The sequence below is a fragment of the Pelodiscus sinensis genome, chromosome 2 (genome assembly GCF_049634645.1).
Source record: "Pelodiscus sinensis isolate JC-2024 chromosome 2, ASM4963464v1, whole genome shotgun sequence".
Taxonomy (NCBI): Eukaryota; Metazoa; Chordata; order Testudines; family Trionychidae; genus Pelodiscus; species Pelodiscus sinensis.
This window is the reverse complement of record NC_134712.1, coordinates 117439378-117453144: the sequence shown is the minus strand read 5'-3', so window position 1 is coordinate 117453144 and position 13767 is coordinate 117439378. Positions and strand designations below refer to the sequence as shown.

The window sequence follows — 13767 nt, the reverse complement described above, 5'->3', positions numbered from 1 at the left end:
ATTTCTAAATGTATGTATTGCCAAACAAATATACAGTATGTCAACAATCTAGTCAAATTTTACAACAGAAAGTTCTGGGAATTTGTGGGCAGGAGGGGTAAATATAGATGGTGAAACATATAGGGCAGTAAAACTGGCGGATGTAGGCGAGAAGGAAGAACAATTGCTTTATATTTCTAAATGTCTGTATTACCTAACAAACAGACTCAGAACCTGGCAAAGGACACAAGTAATTTCTCCTCTCTCACAGGAATTTGAGGTAATGTAAATATTTCTAGACATAATTAGCTTTCTTTGAAACTTTTTTGAATTAGTTAAACCCAGCAAGACACGGCAGATTAAACAATAATATGTCATGCAGTAAAACAGGGGTTGCACATTTTCATCATGTTTAATTTAGATTTCAGTTCTTAAAAAACAAGGTGCAAGTATTATACACTTGCAGAGCTTAAGAAAAGATGCTGATATGGGGTAAGACTAAAGAAAGAATTTTCTTGAGCAGATGACAATAGTGTTCCCTATAATTTTTTAATTAAATAAATAAGGATAAATTTATGCAAGTAGTTGTTCTTGTGGTGAGATAGTACAACACCGCAAATTAGTGGGCCAAAGATTAAATTGTTCTTCCCTAAGGGGAAAGAAAACAATTTTCACTGTGTCATCCTCTCATTCTTCTCAAAACAAAATAATCCATGACTATGTGTTTGGGCACTCCAGAATGCACCAGGTCCACAGCCACAGAAACTGAAGGAGTCAAGGACTGAGGTCCAGATGATCAAAGGGATTTAGGCACAGTAAAGAATGTGCATGATTTGTGTGGCATACAAGTAACTAGGGATCAATTTACAGCAGAGACTATAGATCAGATATTCTAAGGGAGTCTGGAATCATTGTCACTTAGATACATTTTCCAGTTTCTGAGGAAAGTTAGTTTGTCCTGATACAGAGAAAACCCACAAGCTAGAAACCAAAGGTATAATCCTGGCTCCAAGGAAGTCAAACTGTTACATTCTTTCTCTTTGTCTTAGGTTTCAGCAATGGCTTCTCTCTCAGCATCAAATGGCAGCTTTACTGTTGACCTTTTAAAAAAGCTGGATGAATCTTATTCAGGAAAAAATATTTTCTTTTCCTCTTGGAGTATCTCATCTGCACTGGCCATGACTTATGTAGGTGCAAAAGGTAACACTGCAACCCAGATGGCTGAGGTAGGTTCTGAAATGTGACTGTGCACAGTATATATCTCAATATGACAAATGACTCCTATGCATGTCACAACCACCTGATATATCAGTATTTAACATTATATATACCCTTGAAGAAATGGTGAACGGAAATGCTGTGCGTAGATGATAGGGAATTATAAATCCACGGCAATTATTACTCATTTCAGAGCTTCCCACCCAATTCTACCAGGAGAAAACATCTTGCTGGTAAATCTCTGTACCCCATACTGTTCAGCTACTCTAGCTTGAGCCAGTGTGCTGTTCAAAGGGAAAGCAAAAAATCGAAGTCCAGTTTCTAAACTACTGGGACAGCTCATTATAAATGGCAATTCCAGCTGGAAATAGCCAGAAGAGGTAACTCCTGGCTCTATTGGCATGGGGGCTTTCGTGAGGTGAAAGGGGACTTGGTCAGCACACACTGATCCTGGGTCAGTTGAGTGGCTCCTAGTAACTTCAAGTAAGGGGGCTCCTTACCTTTCCTGGTGAGAGATCTATTTTATTTACCTCAGTTTACCAGAATTCTCTTTGGATTGAATCCAACAGATAACTCACTGAGAGGGAAAAGTCCCCAACTGCTACCTTCATTAGCCCCTGCATCTCACATGCCCCCATACTTCCCAGAATGGGGCTGCTGGTTTGCCAGATAGGAGGTGCCCCAAAAGTTTAGAACCTGACCTTCCACTTTAGCTTTCCCTTTGAACGGAACACTCCATTTACATGATTTTAAACATGCCTCTTAGATATGAATATTGATGTTCTGTACATAACTAAATGCCACTAATACTGAGAACATGGTTTGGTTCTTCCATAGCTCTTCCCAGACAGTTCACTTATACTCACAACTGAAACCTTTTTAGTTTAAGCCTACACTTCAGTATATTTACAGTCACCTTAATTTTGTTAATAAAAATGATAAGATTGTAAAACCATTATCATTTGCAGTGATCATACCTTGAATGGTGTTTTGTTGCTGCTGTTATCTATGCTTCGAGCATAAGTTTATCTAATCATTACCATTTGATGGGTCTGTGATTATACCTTCATATGGCCATTCAAAATATTATGCAACTAATCTTCATTGTCTTTTTTATGTAAGTGGTAACCCTTGGGGCAGCACTGTACCTTTTTATATTGTACATCATGTAGCACACAAGTGAAGCCCAATAATAAATACAGTATAATAATAAATGGATAAAGTCATCATGAATTTCATGTAGTCTGACCAAGTCCCATCTGATTCATAGCAATAAGATGTTATAAAGTGATCTGGCTGTTCGGCTATGACATGGGGCACAGTGACATTAAAATAGAAAATCACAGATATAGCATCCTTAGCAGGGTAATTAGCAACCATCTTTGCTAAGTACTTATAATTAATTTGAGCTTTTGACATTAGGTCAATAGAAATCAATTTGTATGTACATTTTTCTTAAATAGCTTTTCTTCAAGCATATTTGCTATCTTTCCTAACTCTGCTTGCAGGTGCTTCATTTTAAGAAAACTACAGGAACTGGAGACTGTTTACAGGTGACAAGAACTTCTCGTGGGAGGCCAAAGAAAAGGAAGATGGTATTATTTAGAACAAAAATCTCAGGGAAAGAAATCCGCGAGACTTCTGGGAATAGGAAAGTTTGACAGTTGCACTAGTTTAAATTACACTATTGGTTGTTTTGTGACTCCATCTACATTGCTCCTGTCACCCCTTCCAAAATCATTATTAATAATAAATTAAGATTGCTTACATGCAAAACACACTTACTTAAATGTCAAAGGCAGGAAAGGTAGCTTCATTCACACTCCTAAACACCACCTCAACATGCCACTGAGTCTGCACCTCCACAGAGAACTCCCTTCCACCTCACACCCCTCCCCACACTCTCTCTCCCCCCCTCTAAATCACTTGGTAATTCAAAATCTGCACTCTCACTTCAGAGACTGGGTAGCTACAGACATATCCTAAAGGCACATGTGCAATCATGTAGTGCATGTTGGGTTGATTTAAAAAGGGAAAGCATCATGTGGACATTAAGGTGCGAGTGAGGTATGTGAAAAATGATTGAATATAGGGGAGATTTGAAAAGTGTCTGTGCAAAGGTAGGACAATGGCCAGGTACTTGTGGTGCTGGAGAGATGGTGGGGGACATGGTATCCCTATTTCCTCACCAAACCAGCAGATGTATTCTGATTAATATATCTTGACAGCAACACTAATTTAAATTACTAGTTCATTAAATTACTTGGTTCATTAGACCAAAGACGGCAGCTGCTTGGGGCATTCTGCTCCAAAGACCACTCCTCAGACAAGCCCCTTTCCTTTCATCATACTGTGAGTGGGTCAGGAATAGGGATGGTGGATGTTCTCCCTGAAGATCTCTCAAAAGCTCCTGTGCCAGCAGGGGAATCAGCTGTCATTCCTCAATAGGAAATCCTGGCTGCTGAACTAAGGATAGTTTGTAAGACAAGGTCTGCTGCTTTTTAACAGAGGCCTCTGTCTCTTACCAACTTTGTCCCCTTTTATAATCCCTCAGTAATGGTACCCCATTTTTGTTTCTAGTGCTGAGGGAAAAATATCCCTCATCCCCAATACAATCATGCTCTATTAGACATGTGATTTCCACCAGAGCTGTAACTCCATGCTGAGTAGCAGTCTTCTTGGCTCAGGGCTGGAGCTCAAACTTGAAGTTCCACCTAAGCAGCAGCTCTAAGAACTCACCTGATAATATTTGTAAAGGTCTTTGGAGCAAGGGAGAAACTGACATAAATATCCAGTGGAAACAACTAATCTGACTACAGTTAAATTCAGTCAAATGAATTCAGTCAAATGCAGAGACAATAAACCAAATAAATAGAGGAATCTCTACCCCAGTAACTTCTGTCAACTATAGTAATCTTAGGAACTTGCAACTAAGGAAGATATATCATTTTTCAGACAGGAATGTGATTTCCAAGTTTATTGTGTCCCTTTTAAAGGACCCTGACAACTGCAAAGATGAAGACATTCATTCTGCGTTCCAGGCATTAATCTCTTTAATCAACAAACCACAAACTTCTTACTTGCTTAAAACTGCCAACAGACTGTATGAGGAACAGACTCTTCCATTCCGTAGGGTAAGTTGAATATTTTTATTAAGCTTAAGAGAAAGTTTTAAAAGATATTTATGACAATGCTCATCAAAATCCAAGTTTGTTAATAGAGCTGACTGAAAAATTTCCAGAGGAACAATCTGCCAATGGGAAATGGTGATGGGACAAAAATGAAATGTTTTGCAGGAACACTAGACGTTTGTCTAAATTTCTAAAGAAAACTTATCAAAACTCTTATTTTTTATAAAGTCGAAATGCATTGTTTTGACTATCAACTTAATGTTTACATTATATAATATACTTTTCTATCAGTTATATTTTATATTATGTACAGTTGAAACAAAGTTGAAACAAAGCATCTCAACCTTATAAAAATTGAACATTTTCATGCAGTCTAACACCAGAAAGGGGCCACAGTGATCATTTAGTGTCTGACCTGCTACCCGGTAGAGGCCATTGAACAACCCCAAAATAATTCTTAGATCAGATCTTTTAGAAAAACATCCAATCCTGATTTTAAAATGGTCAGTGATGGAGAAAACACCCTACACCTTGGTGTATTGTTCCAACGGCTAATTACGCTGAGTGTTCAAAATTTACATCTTATTTTCAATGCGCATTTGTCTTGTTTCAACTTCCAGCCATTGGATTGTGTTATACCTTTCTCAGCTAGACTGAAGAGCTCATTATTAAATATTTATTCCCTATGTAGGTATTAACCAATGTAATCAAGTCACGTCTTAATCCTCTTTTTGTTATGCTAACTACATTGAGCTCCTCTAATCTATCACGGTAAAGGAATGTTTTTTCTCACCCTTTAATCATTCTCATGGCTCCACTCGGGCCCCTCTTTAATTTATCAATATCCTTCTTGAATTGTGGGCACCAGAATTGGACACAACATTCCAGTTATCCTCATGTTCGACATGTTCTACATTATTTTTTCAGCATTATCATTTCATAGGAAATTTCAAATTTTTCACTTTTTGTTCTGATTTGGGATGAAAGAAAATTTCAAAATGTGAGAATTTCCAGTGGAATTGAAATTCTGAGAGTCAACCAGCTCTAATAACTAAATATAGTGTACCATGGAACTTACTTTTAAATTTTATCTAGTTGAATTGTATTCATGTTGCTGTACAACAATTACTAGAATACTAATCTGATTTTTTTTAAGTGGTGCCAATTTCAACTAATTTTAATAGCAAATTCTCTCTCCAACCTTACAGGAATTTGTAGAATTTGTTCAAAAATATTACCATGCAGAGCCACAAGCAGTTGACTTTATAAAAGCTGCAGAACAAGTCAGAAAAGAAATTAATTCCTGGGCTGAAAGCCAAACTGAGGGTAAGCTAAAGACAACAGTAACAGCTTTGCGCTTCTCCCACCATGGTTGCTAATTCCTCTTGGGTAGGTGGCTGCATTTCCACTTGTGCTCCTCCTGTAGTCAGGCAGTAGGGGAGCTAATGTACTGTTAGCAATCCTGTTTTAATGTTTTATAATTTAAATTTGTTTTGCTTAATAAGGCTTGGAGTCCTTTTCCTCAACAGAATTTTTTTGTGGGGAGGGGTGAGGGTGTTCGTTGAAAGGCTGCCAATCTCTGAAATAGAGGGTCTGTGGTCATAATCCTGCTCCTATAGTTTTAGCAGTGATGGGAGCCCATGAGGGGGCAGGGAGCTGGGGGTGAGGCCAGGGACTGGGTCTGGGTGCTAGGGTTGCCAGGTGTCCGGTATTTTCGCCTCCTGGCCGGAAAAAAGAATGTAAAAATAGCAGACATTTTAGGTGTCTGGTATTTTCTGAATTTTTTTACCAGACAGGAGGCGAAAATACCAGACTGTCCGGGTCAATACCGGGCACCTGGCAATCCTAGAATGTGTTCTGAATAAAATCCTAAAACAGAGGGAACAGTCTTCAGAGCCTGATTTCCTCAAGGATCGGAGGCTCCAGCAGGGGCTCTAGCCTCATGGGCTCCCATCACTGATAAAACTACAGGAGCAGGATTATGACCACAGACCCTCTATTTCAGGGATCAGCAGCCTTTCAGAGATTTAACTCATTGACTTCTATGAGGCCTGCCCCGGCCTCTGAGCTCCTAACTGCTGCCAGGGAAGGAGGAAGATACCAGCTGCTTTTACACCACAAGAGCCCCGCGCAGCCCAATCTGTAGCCTCCCCGCCTGACCCCCAGAGCTGATGTTGCAGGCTTGGGGCTGTGCGGCTCCAACGGCAGCACAGGCTCCCCGCTGCGGAGGAGAGGAGGGGGCCTGAGCTCCCACCATGGAGCATGCGTGTGCCACTCAAAATCATCTTGTGTGCCACTTATGGCACATGTGCCCTATGTAGCAAACCCCTGGTCTATTTCATGAGCTTGATTCTTTGTAGCCTTACCTCTTGGGTTCTCTTTTATGCCTGTTCCAAAGGAGGATGAAATCAGTATACAATGCTATCATTCTGATTTGGCAGAGTTTTATGCCTATCTATGAGCACAAATAACTGCACAAGGAGCAAAAATGTGAAGATTCAGGATTTATATATCTGAGCTGTTGTATTACTTAAACGCCTTTCTAACATGTCACAACAACAAAGATTGGTTTTAAAGGTCAAATTAATTCATTCTAGAACATCACACAGGGATGAGGCACATACATTCTGAATGGATCATTAAACTAAGAGAAAGAAAGATTAGAAATAGCCATTTGCTGTACTGCACTGGAATAAAAACACTGTTCTCTTACTTCTGAAAGGGAAAATCCAGAATCTGTTGCCTAAAGGTGCTGTTCATGCCAACACTGTACTGGTCTTGGTTAATGCCATTTACTTCAAAGGAAAGTGGAAAAAGAGATTTCTGAATGAAAACACATCTGAGCATCTCTTCAGACTGAGCAAGGTATGTGCCACCTGTGTTCATGCTATTGACTAAGTAAGAAAGGAATGAAGTAAAATCTTTCACTTATAATGAAATACAAACTGTAAAACTACTGGCAGTTGGATAGCTTGCCAGTGTTGGGAGCAATATGCTTCTCCCTCTTCCTCCTGCTCTCTCTTCTTAACACTCTTCCCTATAGAGGGAACAAATATCAGGAAACTTATTGAGATGATCCTCGCAGAATTTTCTGGCTCCTCTGTCATACCTTCTGTGAGTTATTATGAATACTTTGGAGAAGAGTGGAAGATCAATCCAGGTCACAGAAAACACTGCTTTAACATTTTCTCACAAAAGGAGCCCTGTTAAATCATTCAATCATCTTTGGTTCATAAACTGTTTTCAGCCTTTTATTTTTATTTCTTCTGAAGAAAGTCATGCATATTTACTAATAACATGTACATTTCAAAGAAAGAAGTGATATTTCTTTTCTTATGGAAATATATAATTTCACAGACCAAGACTAAACTAGTGCAGATGATGCATCTCCAAGATACATTTTCAACATGCTACTTGGAACCAATGAAGGTCAAAATCGTTGAGCTTCCATACGTCAATGATGACCTCAGCATGCTCATCCTATTACCAGATGACATTGAGGATAAATCTACTGGTCTGGAACAGGTAAAAACATATTTCTGGAACCCGAAAGTGAAATGCAATGTTCCTTCAGCGTTTGACAGCTGTGAGATAAAGTTCAGTACGGGTTTAGCAACATTCTGTATATTAACACTTATGGCTGTAGACAAATATAGAGCATTCAAATGCTTTTTGGGAGCAGAAGAAGAACTGAGGAGTGAAACTATCAGATCTAATGATAACACCATCAAAGGTCCAACATGAAGGAATTATTTAGATGAAGACAAAGGAGTGCAAACAATTTTGCAGACTAGACAATATTCCACCAAGCTCCACACCACTCAAAGCAGCTGGCTGCTGCATGTGGCTCTCTGTGCCACATGCAGAGGAAGGGAGGCCCCCAGCAGAATCTCAGTTTTGGCTAGTTAGAAACTGGCCAATGGAAGCTGAGAGATTGTGCTGGGGATGAGGGCAGCATGTGAAGCCTCCCGCTCCTGGGCAACGTCTAGACTGGCCCCTTCTTCGGAATAGGCATGCTAATTTCGAACTTTGCAATAGCGAAATCCGCGGGGGATATTTAAATATCCCCCGCGGGATTTAAATAAACATGGCCGCCGCTTTTTTTCCGGCTTGGGGAAAAGCCGGAAAAGAGCGTCCAGACTGGCGCGATCCTCCGGAATAAAGCCCTATTCCGGAGGATCTCTTATTCCTACTTTCAAGGACCAACCCTGCAGCACAGGACCAACCCTGCAGCACCCCAGCTGCTCTACCCGAGGCATCCCGCAACAAAAGCCTGGTCTGCTGGGGGGGGGGGGCGCACTAGCTGCGCCCCCTCCCCCCCAGCAGACCACGGAGACCCGAGCAAAGCCGCACAGACGGAGGGACCCCGTCGCCCGAGTGGCTTTGCTCCTTTGCTCCTGTCTCCCTAGTCTGCTGGGGGGGTCCAGCAAAGCCGCTGGACCCCCCCAGCAGACCAGGGACACCCGAGCAAAGCCGCCGCCTGGGCGGCTTTGCTCGTTTGCCTGGGAGCAAAGCCGCCCAGGCAGCGGGACCCCCGCCGCCTGGGCGGCTTTGCTCCTGTCCCCCTGGTCTGCTGGGGGGGTCCAGCGGCTTTGCTGGACCCCCCCCCCCAGCAGACCAGAGAGAAGCTTTTCTCGCCCCGGAGGACACGGGCGGCGACCCGCCGCCTGTGAGCTCTGGGGCGAGAAAAGCCCCGTTCGTAAGCGCGGATCCGACATAAGTCGGATCCGTGTAAGTCGGGGACTGTCTGTAATCAGCTAATTGAAATGTAACCCACTGTGCCTCTCCCTTTGAAATGCCCGCAGCTCTTGTGTATTTCAAAGGGAGAAACACAGCAGTTCCCTCTGCTACTCTCCCTCTGAAATGTATAGGAGCCGCCTGCTGCTCTTGTGTATTTCAAAGGGAGAGAGGCAGTGGGAGCAAAGCAGTCTCCACTGGCATGGGTTCCCCTCCGAGCAGCTTCCTTTGAAATGTGCATGAGCCACAGGCAGCTCTTGTACATTCCAAAGGCAGAGGAGCAGCAGTGGGACCAGTGTGAGTGAGACTGTTACAATCTCCCTTGTGCTGTTTCCCCACTGCTCCCTGCCTCTAGTATCCCCCACAGAGATGGTGCTGGGTGCGGGAATCAGTTTTAAGTAGGCTCCCCCCAGCACTAATAGAGGCAACATGGGGGGTGGGGAGCAACTAGTCGAGCTCCTTCTGAACTACCCGATAAGCATTTGCTTACTGGGTAGTCGACTAATTGCTTATACCCCTATATGCGCATGTCTTGTGGGTTCCATAAAGTCATACCAATATTTAGGGAATACATGATTCTTTGTGTGAAACACAGGATTTTCAGCATTCTCTTGGGAAAGCTGCATTACCATTCAATGGGAAGTATAGTGCACACTAGACATTAGGTGGTGATTCCCCTAAACAAGAATTCCATACTAGAGCTTTAAGCCATTTCTTTTGCCCTATTTCTGTTGACTGCATAACTCAACGTGGACCACAACCTCACTCTCTGACCCCTTGTAATTAATGCATTTCTCAGAGCTGTCTTCCATTCACCCAGTTTCCAGTGTTCTCTTTTATTATTTAATTAAATAAGTATAGTAATTACTAACACCTTGCAAGGGACTAAGCTCCGCCTAGTAGGTGCTGAGTGCCCTAAAGGAGGCATTGCTCTATGGGCCCAATCCTACATGAAAGGTCCCCTCCCATTTAGCTAAATGGGAGCATAAGTCACTTAGCAGCTTGCAGTATTGAACCCTATTATGTATAGCACACCCTGTAATTATGGTAATAACCATAGGTAGGTAGTAGTTATGTATGTGTTTTATGCCTTTCTGATGAGCTTTTTTCATTTATTAATGATTTTGGTTTTGCTCTTTAATTTTCTAATTCTCTCTTTCTTAACTAACTGCAGCTAGAAAGGGAACTGACCTATGAGAATGTATCCAAATGGACCAGTCCAGAAATGATGATGATGTCAGAAGTGGAGTTGTCTCTGCCCAGGATCAAGCTGGAAGAGAGCTATAACCTCAAGTCCACTTTGAGCAGTATGGGGATGAAAGATGCTTTCAGTCCGGGCCAAGCTAACTTCACAGGGATGTCTGAGCATGATGATCTCTATTTGTCACAAGTTTTTCACAAGTCCTTTGTTGAGGTCAATGAAGAAGGCACTGAGGCTGCAGCTGCCACTGGAGCTGTTATAGTAGTGAGATCATCTGCCAATCCTGTACAATTTAAGGCAGATCACCCTTTCCTCTTCTTCATCAGGCACAACACAACTATGAGCATCCTCTTCTTTGGCAGATTCTGCTCTCCCTAGAATACTACTAAAAGGCATGCAATTGAGAAATGCAAATTAAAACTTGCAATTCAAAGCATAGGTCTAGTTTGTGCTTTTAGTTAGAGCCCTGAGCATAAGTTGCCCAGCAGTAGCCCCAGAAATTATTACACCTCAGAGATACACACTGAGGCACATTTCCTCCTGTGCTCCTCACACACACTTGGGGGACAGTAATCTACTGTAGCCCCTTACCGGGTATGTCTAGACTGCATCCCTCTGTCAGCAGAGGGATGCAGATTCGGCAGGTCGACACTGCAAATGAGACAGGGGTTTAAATATCCTGCACCTAATTTGCATAAAAATGTCTGCCGCGTTTTTCCGACTCAGCACTTTGTCTGCAAAAAGCAGCAGTCTAGAAGGGGATCCGTCGAGAAAGATCCCTTATGCCTCCTGCAAGGCTTTCTTTCTCGACAGATCCCTCTCTAGACTGCCGCTATTTGCCGACAAAATGCTGAGTCAGCAAAACGCGGAGGCCATTTTTATGCAAATTGGGCGCAGGATATTTAAATCCCTGACTCATTTGCAATGTCGATCTGCCTAATCTGCATTCCTCTGCCAACAGAGGGATGCAGTCTAGACATACAGTAAGTAGTGCACTGCACTCTGTGGGTATCGAGCCTGCTCTCCTGGCCAATGTTGTGAGAGCTCTGTCGCTCCCCACCCACTTGCTCGCGGGACAGGTGAACCTGCAAACTCGATGTGAGGAGGTGTAAAACAGTCATGCAGAGTGTTTTGGGGAGGTCCTTAATTTCTACCACTGGCCATAGCAGAGCCAGGTTATCCATTAGGCACAACAGGCACAGTGTGCAGGGCCTACAAAAAAGTTTAGGGCCTATGAAAAATGTAGGGCCTTAAAAAAAAAAAAAGTAATTGGCTTGTAAATAAGAAAACTGCTAAATCAAACTTACTATCTATAGTCAACAAACAACATACAGGTGCAATGTTATACCAAAGGATTCTAAGCATTCTCCCTGTATGTGCAATGCTTTAGGTCAGTGTTTCTCAACCTTTTCTTATAAAGTACCCCTTTAAAAAAAATTATAAGTACTCCTAGGCCCCCGCCCCCACTTTAACCCAATGCACCCACCCCTCCCCCAGAGCCAGGCACCCTAGCCCCCCCCCGCTCTAACCCAGTGCCCCTCCCCTCCGCCAGTACCAGGCACTGGACGTATGGTAACCCCATCTTTGAAGTGCCCACTCCCGCCACCCAGACCTGCCTTGTCGGCTTGTCTGCAGGAAGCAAGTGGTCTGCAAGCGCCGGGCTCGCCACATGGGGCTGTGTGCTGCCACCTCAGCCCGGTACCCCCTAGCGTGGTGCCTCGGGGCGACTGCCTTCCCTCGCTATGCCACTGATGTGTGTGGGGAGTGTCCTTTAAAGCAAAGCTTATTATGCCACTTCATTGCCTTTTAGCTCCTCTCCACAGTGCCACAGGGAAGGGCAATGGGGATGGGTCGTACTGAGCTGCTGGTAGGGGTGGAAGTAATGTGCATCTCCAAGTTCAGCCGCCCTCCCCATTGGAGCACCCCAGAGAGCCTGCTGGAGAGGAAACAAACTAGGAGAGGTGGCTGTGGAAGTGCTTTTTTTTTCCTCCTTGCCTAAATTTGCCCCCCAACTTGGAACTGCCCTGGGTGTCACTAGAGTACCACTGCCACTGGGGCGCATGTGCAGAGTGGCTGTTAACATCTGGGTGCTCGGCTCCGAATATTCAATTTAACAGGCATGTGGTGCCGCCCCCTTCCTGATCCCTTTTGCAGGGCAAAATCCCCGACATTTTTTGCCAAGTTTCACTTGTGTTGATGAACCCCCCAGATACCCCTAAGAATACGCGTACCATCAGTTGAGAAACACTGCTTTGGGTTACTCACTGTGATGCTTTGGGGTTCAGCCTAGACCCAAAAGGGGTAGAATCACTGCCTATCCTGAAACTCTGAGTTTCTTAAAAGCTATGCTGCTGTGGCTCACAGCCCTGACCCCAAAAGCAAGCAGATATGTATACAGATCATACTTTTCGCTGAGTGACTCCAACATCCTCCCAGTCCCAAATTTCTTCAGAACTTCCTGCCCTGTAGTGTCCAGCCCTCTTACTGAACACTAGCAGAAGTTAAATTCACTTCTCCTTTAAAGAGATAGTGCACTGCAACTAATTAAGATAACAGGGGTGGATAAATGCTCCGCTTCAATAAAGCACAGAGTTGGCTTAATTAAAACTAAGTTTTTTAACAAAAGGACATAGGTTTAAATGATATCAAGTAGAAATAATGGAGATAAAAATGGTTACAAACCAACAGAAGTAAAAAAATGCTTCTAAGACTAAAATGTAACTTAATCAGCTAAAGTTCTTGTTCAAGATAGTTTCCCTACTTACAGCAACTTCTCCAATATGACTGGCTGTTTCAGCCAGGATCCACACTTACAGTTTTAAATGCTGATTTCTTTAGTCCCTCAAGAAATAGATAAGATTTGGGTTCTCTCCCCTTCCTTTTTATATTCTAGTAAACCTTTGAAATATATTCTTTGAGAAGTGAGCCCAAACAAGGCATCTCTTTTGCTAGAAGGCAGATGTCCTGCTGTTTTTCCAAAATTCAACTAATCTATTTCAAGAAGTAGGAAGGCTTCCTGGTGCACTCTCAATCCTTGTTAAGACTGTTAAGTGATCATCTGACCCCTCCACCCCCTTGCATGCCTGATGACTTTTTTCACCTTGCATGTAAATATACCTTTATCTTTGGACATATCTTTTTATTTTAGAATTGCTCACACACTGTGCCACTTTGAAGAACAAAAATATTAAGGCATATAGGTGATAGAGAATTTCTCCCTTATATATTTATATATAATCTAATTAAAGACCTATGATTATGAGAGTGCCCAAGACCTACAAAAAACCTTAATCTGTCTTTGGTCCATGGCCACTTTAAACCTAGCCCCAGTCTAGTGCTTAATAATTCACTTTCTTATTCATGGGTATTACAGATCTGGATATAAAGGGTAACTGAAAACACAACTAGTCCTGTATGTAAATCCCAGGTGCCACCAGGCCAGTTAATGATAAAGATTCAGCATTATCCCTGAATTTCACAATATTTGCTTTGACTTATATT

At 42.6% G+C, this 13767-nt stretch overlaps 2 protein-coding genes across 3 annotated transcripts in view; both read left to right on the top strand.

Annotated features, from left to right (window-relative positions):
- Nucleotides 1-13767, top strand: part of LOC102449420 (serpin B6) — a 137278-nt gene that overhangs the window by 95998 nt on the left and 27513 nt on the right. The window lies entirely within an intron of this gene.
- On the top strand, nt 113-10702 carry LOC102449655 (serpin B10). Of its 2 annotated transcripts, none has more exons than XM_006115557.4 (8): nt 113-259; nt 1029-1205; nt 2706-2750; nt 4194-4331; nt 5537-5654; nt 7051-7193; nt 7686-7853; nt 10240-10702. In XM_006115557.4, the coding sequence occupies exons 2-8, from the start codon at nt 1038-1040 to the stop codon at nt 10642-10644; spliced, it is 1185 nt and encodes a 394-aa protein (XP_006115619.1). In that variant the 5' UTR covers nt 113-259; nt 1029-1037; the 3' UTR covers nt 10645-10702. The 2 variants fall into 2 exon arrangements, with proteins under 2 accessions (XP_006115619.1, XP_006115618.1); XM_006115556.4 differs by having other exon boundaries at nt 2706-2792.

Excerpts from the sequence above, each read along its gene's own strand:
- LOC102449655 (XM_006115556.4), top strand. The coding sequence starts at position 1,038 with ATGGCTTCTCTCTCAGCATCAAATGGCAGCTTTACTGTTGACCTTTTA. Across the intron at positions 4,332-5,536 it reads AGACTCTTCCATTCCGTAGG|GAATTTGTAGAATTTGTTCA; the intron begins GTAAGTTGAATA and ends CCAACCTTACAG. Across the intron at positions 7,854-10,239 it reads AATCTACTGGTCTGGAACAG|CTAGAAAGGGAACTGACCTA; the intron begins GTAAAAACATAT and ends AACTAACTGCAG.